Source organism: Nicotiana attenuata, unplaced genomic scaffold (assembly GCF_001879085.1).
Source record: "Nicotiana attenuata strain UT unplaced genomic scaffold, NIATTr2, whole genome shotgun sequence".
Taxonomy (NCBI): domain Eukaryota; kingdom Viridiplantae; phylum Streptophyta; class Magnoliopsida; order Solanales; family Solanaceae; genus Nicotiana; species Nicotiana attenuata.
The window spans coordinates 239193-251574 of record NW_017671270.1 but is presented as its reverse complement, the minus strand read 5'-3'; the positions used below and the strand labels follow the sequence as shown (position 1 = coordinate 251574).

The 12382-nt window shown below is 43.2% G+C and overlaps 1 protein-coding gene across 1 annotated transcript; it reads right to left on the bottom strand.

Annotated features, from left to right (window-relative positions):
- Positions 1–10982: 10982 nt before the first annotated feature.
- On the bottom strand, positions 10983–11441 carry LOC109207199. The gene has a single exon (XM_019370084.1). The coding sequence runs from the start codon at positions 11439–11441 to the stop codon at positions 10983–10985; it is 459 nt and encodes a 152-aa protein (XP_019225629.1).
- Positions 11442–12382: the final 941 nt, after the last annotated feature.

The window sequence follows — 12382 nt, the reverse complement described above, 5'->3', positions numbered from 1 at the left end:
TTGTCAAGATTCTTCAAACACTCATCAAAAGAGTCACCCACAACAATAAAATCATCCATGAATACTTCTAAGAAATCCTCCACCATGTCCATAAAGATGGCCATCATACACCATTGGAAGGTAGCCGGTGCATTGCACAAACCTAATAGCATCCGTGAAAATGCAAAGGTCCCGTACGGGCATGTGAAGCTGGTTTTCTCTTGATCATCCAGAGCAATCAAAATCTGGTTGTAACTTGAGTACCCATCCAGAAAGTAGTAGAAGGAACGCCCCGCAAGTCTATCCAACATTTGCTCCAGAAAGGGCAATGGAAAATGATCCTTTCGAGTCACTTTATTCAGCTTCCAGTAGTCCGTGCACACCCTCCATCCGGTGACTGTTCTGGTCAGAATCAACTCATTTTGCTCATTGGTGACTATAGTCATACCACGCTTCTTCGGCACACATTGTACCGGTGAAGTCCACGAACTATCCGAGATGGTGTACACAACCCCTGCATCTAGCCACTTGATCATCTCCTTTTTGACAACCTCTTGCATAGCCTCGTTCAACCTCCTTTGATGTTCTACGGAGGGTTTGGCATCATCTTCAAGAATAATCTTGTGCATGCAAAAGGCGGGGCTTATTCCCCGAATATCAGCTAGAGCCCATCCACTTGCCTTCTTCCTTCTTTGGAGCACCTCCAGGGTGGCATCAACCTGTACGTTAGTAAGACACGAAGAAAGAATAACAGGTAAAGTTGAACTAAGGCCCAAGAATTCATACCTGAGGTGTGAAGGCAAAGGCTTCAACTCCAATATGGGAGGTTCCTCAATTGAGGGCTTGGTTGGCGGAGTCTTTCTGTTCTCAAGATCCAAAGAAAGCTTATGGGGCTCATAGAGTAAGAACCCATTCTGTGCAAAGCATTGACACACTCCACCATACCTTCATCCTCAGCCACATCATGGTTCAACAATAACGCTTCTAGAGGATCCTCCACATTGATCATGGCACTAGTATCATCAACTATCACCTCCGTTACAAGATTCACAAAAGAGCAAACTTCAGTACTATTCGGCTGCCTCATTGATTTACACACATGAAAGATAACTTTTTCGTCACCCACCCAGAAGGTGAGCTCCCCTGCTTCCACATCAACCAATGCCTTCCCAGTTGCTAAGAAAGGCCTTCCCATTATTATAGGCACCTCATAGTCGACTTCGCAGTCTAGAATCACAAAATTCGCAGGCAAAATGAACTTGTCAACACGGACAAGAACATCATCAATAATACCAAACGGCCTCTTCATTGTTCTATCCTCCATTTTGAATCTCATTGAAGTAGCTCTCGGTTGACCAATACCCAAAGTTTTGAACATGGAGTAAGGCATCAAATTTATACTTGCTCCCAAATCTAGCAATGCCTTTGCAAAATCCGCACTCCCAATGGTACATGGAATGGTGAAAGAGCCGGGATCTTCAAGCTTTGGAGAAATCGAGTGCACAATTGCATTTACTTGATGAGTCATTTTGATGGTCTCACAATCCATAGATCTCTTTTTAGTCACCAAATCTTTCATAAACTTGGCGTAACCTGGCATTTGCCCAAGAGCTTCCACCAAAGGAACATCGATCAACAAGTTTTTTATCATCTCAATAAACTTCTTGAATTGGTTTTCATTCTTTTGCTTTGCCAGTCTTTGAGGGTAAGGTGGAGAAGGCCTTGGCAAGGGAGCCTTAGCCTTGGGCACTACTCATATTGATCCGAGCTTCCTTGACCTTGTTGACCTCTTTGTCGCCTCTTGTTGACCAACATGTTCACTCCTTCCATAGCATTTGCTTGTCTGGGCGCTTGAACTTGCTGCAATTGAGCTTTTGCCAACTAATTCATTGTTGTAGTTAACTCTACTATTGTTTGGCCATGGTCGTGGAGCTCTTTGTGCAGGTGAATGACAGTGGGATCACCTTGTGGCACATTAGCTCGACTCTGCCAAGTTGAGGAAGTATCTGCCATCTCATCCAATATCTCACACGCCTCAGCATAAGGTGTGTTCATAGAATTTCCCCCTGCTAGCTGGTTCACTACACACTCATTGGTTGTGTTAATGCCATGGTAGAATGTTTGCTGGATCATTGCTTCGGTCATGTCATTGTTCGGATATTCTTTCACCGTTGTCCGATATCTCTCCCAGATCTTATGAAGTGGTTCATTAGGTTCCTATTTGAAGGCCAGGATCTCATCTCTCAAAGTCGCCATATGCCCCAGCGAGAAAAACTTAGCTATAATCTTGTCGGCCAATTCATCCCACGTAGCGATGGAATGGTTGGGAAGCCTTTCAAGCCAGTCCAAAACTTTCCCTCTAAGTGAAAAAGGGAACAATCTCAATCTCAATGCATCCTCTGACACATTAGTCTGTTTGCTTCCCTAGCAGGTATCCACAAAGCCCTTGAGATGTTTATATGTATTCTGATGGGAAGCACCTGTGAAGTACCCTCGTTGCTCCAATAAAGTCAACATCACATTTGTAATCTGGAAATTGCCCGCCCGGATCCGGGGTGGGACAATTGCAATTGCGTAACCTTCATTTGGAAGCACCTGAGGAGCAACTCTTGGAGGAACTGGGGGAGGGTCTAGAATATTGTCATTGGCCTGGCGGCATCTTCTTTGAGCTTGAGGTACTAGAGGCACCTCATCTTCACCATTATCATCTACCTCCTCCGCCGGAACATTGCCAATAGGATCATTGTTTGCCATGTTGTACCTAAATCAATTAACTCACACAAGTTAGTAAAACAGAAGGAAAGAAAAATAAGACACAAAACTAGTCAGATGGATAGCCAAAACCGTTTAGCTACCCGGCGATGGCGCCAAAAAGTGATCGGATCCAACCCTATACCACTATAAAATAGCAAGAGTGATCGATGCAGCTTTTACCCGAGGGGTCGGGATCGATTTCCACAGAGAGCTAATATTGGTTTGGAATTGGGTATCTATCTAATCTAGCTATGTGCGTTGTTCTTAGTTGCACTTCATATCATGCTTAGTTTGGTTTGTATTCAACTTTTCACACTAACGAAGGATGAAAATAATCTAAGTACAATATTTTTTTGGTAAGGGTTTTCTCAATTGGTAAAAAGGCACTAGGGAAGTGACTTACACCTAGGTGAGTATCTAACGGGATCTAAAACTTAGGGCGAACTTGTTATGATTGGGATCATGATATAACCGTTGCACATAATTACTCACTCTATACCTCTCGACAGTTTGAGTGACTTTGCCCGAATTGGCTTTCTCAAGCCCAATTGGGTGTTCAAATAATGCAAGCACAATTGGCTCAAATCGGGTATTACTATCTCTAGGTTTAACCCTTTAATTTGGGCTATCAATCTCTTGAATGCACCCCAATTCCTTGTTAGCCTGAATTTCCTAGACTTAGTCTCTCTTACTCAAGTAGAGTCTAAGTCAAATTGGCACGAATCAGTGTTTGCAACAACCAATTCAACAATTAAAGCATGAAACAAGCTAAATAAAGAAGACCCATAAAATATCCACACTAGGGTTGGGCCACAACCCTAGCTAATGGGTTTAGATACTCATAATCAAGGAAGAAATCAAAGGAGAAGATGAAATATAAGCCATAAAAAGTAATTACAAGAGTAAAATCTAAGATTAATAGTTAACAGTGCTCTAAAATTACTCTAAAAGGTAAAAAGCGACTGTTCACGTGCTCCACAAATCAACAGATACCCTAAAAATCTGAAAAAGAACTATTTATGCACAACTAAATTTTTCGGACAAAATTTCCCCTACGGTGATTCCGCTGACAGCGGAAAACTGGTCGCCTCAGCACTTGGACTTCTGTGGCCACGCAAAAGCGAGTGCGGACCGCGGTTCTTCTCTTCTGAGCTTGGTCTGGACTTGATTCCGCTGGTAACGGAAAAGCAACCGCCTCAGCGCTATCTTTAGTTGCGGCCGCAAAATATGTTCGCGGACCGCGCTTTTCAATTGAGCTCCAATCTCTAGTCCTTTGATTCTCAATTCCGCTGAGGGCGAAATTTGGACCGCGGACGCATTGGATAATTCCGCTGCCGCGCAATTTCACCGCGGGCAGCGGTGTCTGTTGAGCCAAAATTTCTGTCTCTAAACCTCAAGTCCGCTGAAAGCGTAATTAGGAACGCCTCAGCGGTGGACCTTCCGCGACCGCACTATTTCTTCGCTGTCAGCGCTTTTGGCTCAGCTTTGTACTTGTGCAGGTTTCACTCCTTTATGAGCTGTTTATGACTTTCTTGCAACTTTTTGACCAAACATTGCAAACAAGCACAATAAGTTTGCTTTTGGGAATACTTGCACACATTTTTAATCTAAAACCTAAGCAAAAGGGAGCATAAAATAGGCTAGAATTCCTAGTTATCACTGAGTCATGGACCTGTGAGCTGCTAGCCTCACCCACTGATGGCTGTGTGGTCGTAGCAGTGGCTTTGGCGACCATATCCGCAATGGAGTGGGCAATGGCAGTCTGCACATCTGCTTCCTCCTTACCCGGTGTATCTATAGAGACAGCAATCTGTTTGCCTCTCTTGTCCCGCTGATCATCATCCTCCTCAAGTAACCCCTCCTCATCAGCTTCCTCTTTATTAGTTTCCTTCTCAGACCCTCCGGAATCTTCTTCTGAATGATCATCAATGTGCACAACAGATCTCGGAGATTGTGAAGACTCAGTACCATGGGCCACCTTAGCTGTCATGAGGTTTGTGAAATCAAGGTTAAGGCTTGGAATGTGGGATGTACTAGTGCCCTGCTCCCCTGCCTCCGGAAAAAAGGAGGTCAACTCAAACTCCAGGATTTGCATCTTATGCAGCTCTAACTTTAGCTCAGCTACATCCTTTTTGAGTTGAGGCATGTCTCCAGCTCCACCTCGCTGAACCTTCTCAAGGCAAACTTCAAAATGCTTGAGTCGACCCTCAAAAAATAGATATTGTTTTTGAAGATAGCTCACGGGGCTAAAGCTTGCCGGATACGAGATGGAAGTTTCCTGGCCAGTTTTTCTACCTTGGCATTTGCATGTTGTGCCAGTAGAACAAGCTTGGAGAGTGGAGGCAGTGAGACAGGTGGTGCTGCAGTGGCTGGTCTGGGAGTGGATGTGGAAGTAGCCGGTGCTGCTGAAGTGTCTGGCGCTGATGAGCATCCGGTGCTGCTGAGACTGGATGGGGAGTGTGTGATTGCTCTGGTGGATCTTCAACCACTTTTTTCTGCAGCATCATTGATCCGAGTGAGGTCAATATCCTGAACAGCTCTTGCTATGAGGTCAGGTTTGGGGAAAGGAGGAATAGTCCCAACTTTACACAGAGCATGGATTAAGCATGGAAAAGGGAGCGAAGTTTCTTTTTGGTTTGCCCGGATCCCAATCTCACGGTATATAAGCTCTCCCACATCAATCTTGATACCCAACATGATGCAAGCAATGAGGATCGCCTTCTCGATACTTATATCGATTTCATTTCTTGAGGGCATTATACGGGAACAGACAAAACTTAGCCAATAACGACCTTCTTGGGTAAGATCCCTCTTGTGAATCCTTTGGCACGGGGCAATCCAGGATGGAGTTCCCTTGGCTATAACAGAGGCTACCCAAGCATGCTCGAATTCCTTGTTTTTGAGCTTTTCGTCAAATTCTGCCGTGCCTGGCTCCCATTCCTTGAAATATACATCATTGATTGATCCGATATCACAAAATATTTCAACTCCTCGGACTAAAACAGAGTCCAAGAATCTACAATTTATCTTTTTTTAATGTTCCAGGATGCATCATAGACAACATAGAATTCCCTGACAAACGTCTCGTTGTATTCTCCCGTAACCTGAGTGAAGGATTCCCAGCCCCTCTTTTTTATGTTTTCTAGCACATGTGTGAGTAGTGTTATTTTAGACGGTTTAGGCCTACTTGGTTCTCTTCAAGGATTTTTCTTTTTTCCAAACCATCTCTGTACAGAGTCCAAGAGCAGGTAACTCCAAACCTGAGATCTTCACCACTTTTTCGGCGTGCTTCGGCATGGAGGTCAACTGGTGGCACAAGATCAGTCTGTGCCTCTTCTCTTCAGACTAGTAGGAATGCTCAGATATATTGCTGGCGATGTCAGGCCATGTGCGTTTGGATTACTATGATTGTTGGCTCAGAGCAACAACTCGTTTCTTTCCTCGAGCGGAAGGTGGTCACAATGCTAGGGATTTCTTGGTGCCATTCCTGTCAATTAATCAACAAGTGAGTATGTGATATGGCATGGACAACATGTTAAGAAAGAAATAACAATGAAAAACAAAGTTGGTTCTGCGATCGCATAACAACTCTGTGATCCGCAGAACCCATCACATAATACAACACTCGGAAGAAAAACAAGTTTTACGGTCCGCAGAAGTGGCCGCATAACAACTTATGCGACCGCATATTTTGTTCTTCAGAACTTAGCATTTTGTATGCCTCTGTTTGCGACCATTTTGCGGTCTGCAGAACGTTTCTGCGATCGCGAATCCCATCGCATATGGGCTTTTGAGGCAACTACCTATGACGCAAAATGTGATGATTCTGTGGACTACGAACCCGTTATGCAGCCAGCAAAGATCATCGTCCTCAATAAAAAAAAGGGTCTTCACATTCAGTCCAAAGTTCTTTCTTTTTTACATTTGGTCATTGCACACTCAGCAGGACAAAATCTAAGAAAAATGCTACAACTTTCCAAACCTTTTGCTTTAATCCTTTTCTTATTCAAATCCCGAAACCTCGATTACCCACAATAGCCTCCAACCTAAAATGTTCAGTAAAATCACTCACGAGGGATTATCCATAGCAAGAAGTTGGGAAAATAATAGCAATAAGAACATATGGCATTGTTCAATTAATTAAGCAAGAAAGAAGGTGGAAGTGAACATACTAGATATCAAGAGGATTGGGCGATGTTGGTCTGAAGCACGAGCAAGGTAAGTTTCAATTCCTTTTTGATTTTTTTTGTGTTGTTGGTTCAATGTCTTTGGTTGCTTTTATCTTTTCTTTTGTGTTGTGCGGTGTGCTTGTGTGTGTGGGAGTGTCAAAGAATGGTAAAAATGACGGAGGGAGTTAGGGCTAAATACTTGAGAGGTTCGCGGTGAGGCAACCCATCGCATAACACATTATGCAACCGCATATGTGTTATGCGATGGGTTAGTGACTGAGTATTGTAAACTAGCTTTTGCGATAGGTTCGGCGGTCGCATAATCGTTACGCGAGCCGTAGAAAGCAAATTTCCACCGCAATTTTGAACGCTCAAATAGAATTTTTTTTTGCCTGTGTCTACGACCATTATGCGGTCCGCAAATCCATTATGCGGCCGCATATGTTGCCGTTGAACACATGTCTTACTTTCCTTCATTTTCCTCTGCCCTTGCATCCTGTTTCATTGTATTTTGGGTCACCTGCATTCTAGCACACACGTCAAACTGCTCAACACTTACAATTAAACTTTGCCGAAATTAAACTCTAACCAAAATGTGTTACCACACATGGGTTGCCTCCCAAGAAGCGTTTGATTTAGTGTCGTGGAACGATGATGTGGCCCCCATTTTGGCAAAACATTGGTGGGGGTTGGTGTAGGACCATCCTTGAGTGCGTATTGTTCCACCTAGTGCCTTTCTCCACTGGTTCCGAAGTAATTCTTGGCCCTTTGGCCATTCACTTTGAAAGTTCGAGTCTCGTCCTCAGATTCCAATTCAATGACACCATAGGCAGACACATTCACAACTTTAAACGGGCCAGACCATTTGGATTTGAGTTTGCCCAGAAAGAGCTTCAGTCTTGTGTTGAAGAGTAAGACCAGGTCACCGGATTTGAATTCCCGCTTCAAAATCTTCTTGTCATGAACAAACTTCATCCTTTCTTTATACAAGGTTACCTTTTCATAGGCATGAAACGAAATTCTTCCATCTCATTGAGTTGGGTCATCCTTAGATTAGCAGCTTCGGCCCAGTCAAGATTTAACTTCTTCAATGCCCACATAGCTTTGTGTTCAAGCTCCACTGGCAAGTGACATGCCTTACCAAAAACCAGCAGGTATGGTGAGGTGCCAATTGGAGTCTTGAATGCTGTTCGATATGCTCACAATGCATCATCTAGCTTCTTTGACTAGTCAGTCCTTTTTGCATTCACAGTTTTTGCTAGGATGTTTTTGATATCCTTGTTGGAAACTTCCACCTGACCGCTCGACTGAGGATGATAAGGGGTGGCCACCTTGTGCTTAACTCCATATTTTTCGAGCTGCCCGGCAAAAGCTTTGATGCAAAAGTGTACCATCACTAAGGATGGCCCTTGGGGTTCCAAACCGCGTTATGTTATTCCTCAAGAAAGCGATTACACTCTTTGCCTCATTGTTTGGAAAGGAAATTGCCTCGACCCATTTGGAGACATAATCTACTGCCACCAAGATATATGTCATGCAATAAGAGCTTACGAAGGGACCCATAAAATCTATCCCCCACACATCAAAGATCTCTACCTCCATCACAAAGTTCATAGGCATCTCATGTCTCCTGGAAATTGACTCTTGTCTTTGACATTGATCACATGCTTTGACCATTTGGTTTGCATCTTGGTAGATCGATGGCCAATAATAGCCACATTCAAGCACTTTTGCTGCAGTTCGATTTCTACTATGATGTCCCCCAACTGGGGAGTCATGACATGCTTTGAGAATTTGAATTACCTCATCTTCCAGAACAAAATTCCGAATGATATTGTCGGCGCAAATCCAAAACAGAAAAGGTTCCTCCCAATAATATTGCCTACACTACCGCAGGAACTTCTTCTTTTGATAAGCTTCCAATCCGTCGGGGACAAGGTCACTAACCAAGAAGTTAGTGATGTCGGCATACGAAGGAGTGAAAGTGCTAGACAATGCCAATATGTGTTCATCTGGGAAGGCATCATTAATTTCAAGATCTTCTTTTGGTCTCCCTGCCACTTAGAGCCTATATAAGTGATCCGCAACTTGATTCTCTGTTCATTTTCAATCTTTGAATACAAAGTCAAACTCTTGTAACAACATAACCCACCTAATCAATCTTTGTTTAGCATCCTTCTTCGCTATATTGTAGCGGAGAGCAGCATGATCAGTGTAGACAATCACTTTGGAACCCAACAAATAGGCCCAGAATTTTTCAGAAGCATAGACAATAGCAAGCAATTCTTGCTCCGTCACAGTGTAATTCATTTGTGCACCATTGAGTGTCGATGAAGAATCTTATTATGCCTTTGACCAAGTACCGCCCCAATAGTTACACAACTGGCATCACACATGAGTTCAAATAGAAGAGACCAATCGGGTGTGACAATAATAAGTGCCGTGGTGAGCCTCGCTTTCAATTCCTCAAAAGCTTTGAGGCACTTCTCACTACAAAAAAACTAGAATTAGCTAGGAACGTCGTCGCTAATCTGTCACTAAATCGCCCGTAGCTAGCAGAATTTCTTGATAATATGTCGCTAATCCGTCGCTAAATGAGATTAGCGACGGATTTTTCTGTTTAGCTACAAAATTTGTCCGTCGCTAAAACTAAATTTTTTATTAGTGTCTCATAGAAATCAAACTTTGCATCTTTTTCAAGGAGCTTGCACATGGGACTTGCAATTTTGAGAAGTCTTTGATAAATCGCCAATAAAAACCGGCATGCCCCAAAAAGCTGCGAACACCTTTTACCGAAGTGGGAGGAGGAAGCTTGGAAATGATCTCGATCTTTGCCCGATCAACCTCTATGCCTTGTTTGGAAATTTTGTGGCCCAGAGTAATACCCTCGTCGACCTTTAAGTGATATTTTCCCCAGTTGAGCACAAGGTTTGTTTCCTCACATCTTTTGAGCACTTTCCAAAGGTTGTCAAGGAAATGCTCAAAGGAATCACCAACCATAGAAAAGTCATCCATGAACACCTCTATGAAATCCTCCACCATGTCCGAGAAGATTGACATCATGCATCGTTGAAAGGTAGCCGGAGCATTGCATAGCCCAAATGGCATCCGGCTAAAAGTAAAAGTTCCATACGGGCATGTGAATGTTGTCTTCTCTTAATCTTCTATAGCGATGTTAATTTGGTTGAATCCAGAGTAACCATCCAAGAAGCAATAAAATGACCTTCCCGCTAGCCGATCAAGCATTTGATCAATAAAAGACATTGGGAAATGGTCCTTGCAAGTAGCACTATTGAGCATCCAATAGTCCATGCAAACTCTCCACCTGGCCACCGTCCTCGTTGGGATGAGCTCATTTTTGTCATTTGAATCACGGTCATGCCTCCTTTCGTTGGCACACATTTCACCGGACTCACCCAAGGACTATCGATAATGAGGTAGACAACCCTGGCATCCAACCATTATATATTTCTTTCTTCACCACCTCTTGCATGGAAGGGTTTAACCTTCTTTGATGCTCCACGCTAGGTTTCTTTTCTTTCTCCAATTGTATCTTTTGCTCACAAATCCCAGCAAGGAATCCCTCGGATGTCCGCTATTTTCCACCCAATGGTCTGCTTGTGCTCCCTCAAGGTATTCAACAATTGTTCAACCTGCACATCATTCAACAAAGAATAAACGATTACAGGTAAAGTTTCATTAGAGCGAAGAAATTTATACCTTAAGTGCGTTGGAAGTGGTTTGAGCTCAAGTTGTGGCGGCTCAATAATGGAAGGCTTAGTGGGAGGAGTGACTCTATTCTCTAAGTCAAGAGAAAGTTTCTTCGGTGCATAAGTGTAGGACCCAAGCCCTTCCGATGCATTTACCGATTCCACATATCCTTCCATGTCTTTACCATCAAAATTTACCAAAATAGCCGCCAATGCCTCAACAAGGCATTCTTCTTCCATCTTTACCTCGACTGCATCCTCTACCTTATCAACAACATCAATGACTGAGATACTTTCGTATGCATACAGCAATTTCATACCCTTACTCGCTTGAAAGGTAACCTCTTCGTCATTAACTCGGAACTTGATCTCATTTCGTTTCCATGAGTGTTCTTCCGGTACTAAGGAATGGTCTCCCCAAGATGATAGGGATTTCTTTATCAACAGCACAATCGAGGATAACAAAGTCATCAGGGAGGAGGAACATCCCCACTTTCACAAGAACATCATCAACAATTCCCACCGGTCTCTTTATTGAACGGTCGGCCATTTGCAACCTCATACTTGTACGCCTAGGCATACCTAACCCCGCTTGCTTGTAAATAGCAAGAGGCATTAAGTTGATTCTAGCCCCATTATCACAAAGGGCTCGTGGAAAATCGCACAACCCAATAGTGCATGGAATGGTGAAAGCTCCCAGGTCCTCTTTCTTTTGGACCGTGGTTGTTGCAATAATGGAACTAACCCGGTGAGTCACATCCACCACTTCATTCTTGGTGGTTCTCTTTTTAGTGATTAAGTCCTTCAAGTACTTAGCAAAATGCGGCATCTCTTAAAATGCTTCTACAAACGGAATGTTTATCAATTATTGCTTGAGAATTTCATAGAACTTTTCAAGTTTGCTATCATCAACCCTCCCAGCAAGTCTTTGAGGGAATGGAGACGGAGTCCTAGGAATTGGTGCTAGAGTTTTTGGTGCTTCTATTACCTTTTCCTTAACCTCTTCATGGTTCACTTCTTGAGTTCTCACCTTCTTCGGGAGTCTTTCAACTTCAACAACAATTGGCACCTCAACTCGTGCCTCGACTTCTTGTTCGAAATCTTCCACTTCAACCACTTGTTCATTCTCTCCCTGAAGTAGTTTCTCACTTCGAGTTGTGATTGCCATACAATGAGAAGTTGTGCCACTCCCATTACCTTTTGGGTTTGCAATTGTGTCGCTTGGAAGTGTGCCTTTTTGCTTCGGATTTTTCTCTCTTGAGAGATCTCTCATTTGCATCTCCAACTTTTGAATAGATGCAGTATGAGAGCTCACAAGCTCGGTCATGTTCTTCATTGAAGTTTCAGATATATCTTGATTTTGCAATACTCGTTCAAGCATATTTTCCAACTTGGACTAACTCGAAGAACGTTCTTTCCAATGTAGAGAGTTTGAATATTGTCCCTTTGGTGGAACATAGGGGTTGGAACTCCGATTTGAAAAATTACTGCTGTTGTTACTCCAATTTCCTTGATTTGAACTGCCTTTGTCATTTCACCACTGTTGGTTGCGTTGCCCTTGCGGGTTAGGCCTCCATTGGTTTTGTTGTCCTGAACATTGGTAGGGTTGCCTTTGATAACCTCCTTGAGAGTTGTTGACATAATTTGCTTCCTCATAATCCTCATTTGACATGAGTTGAACATCTTCCACCACATTCACCTTTTTTGTTTGGCTTTTAGTGAACATCTTCGTCAACACATTGATATTGGTGGCAAGCCCGGCAATCACTT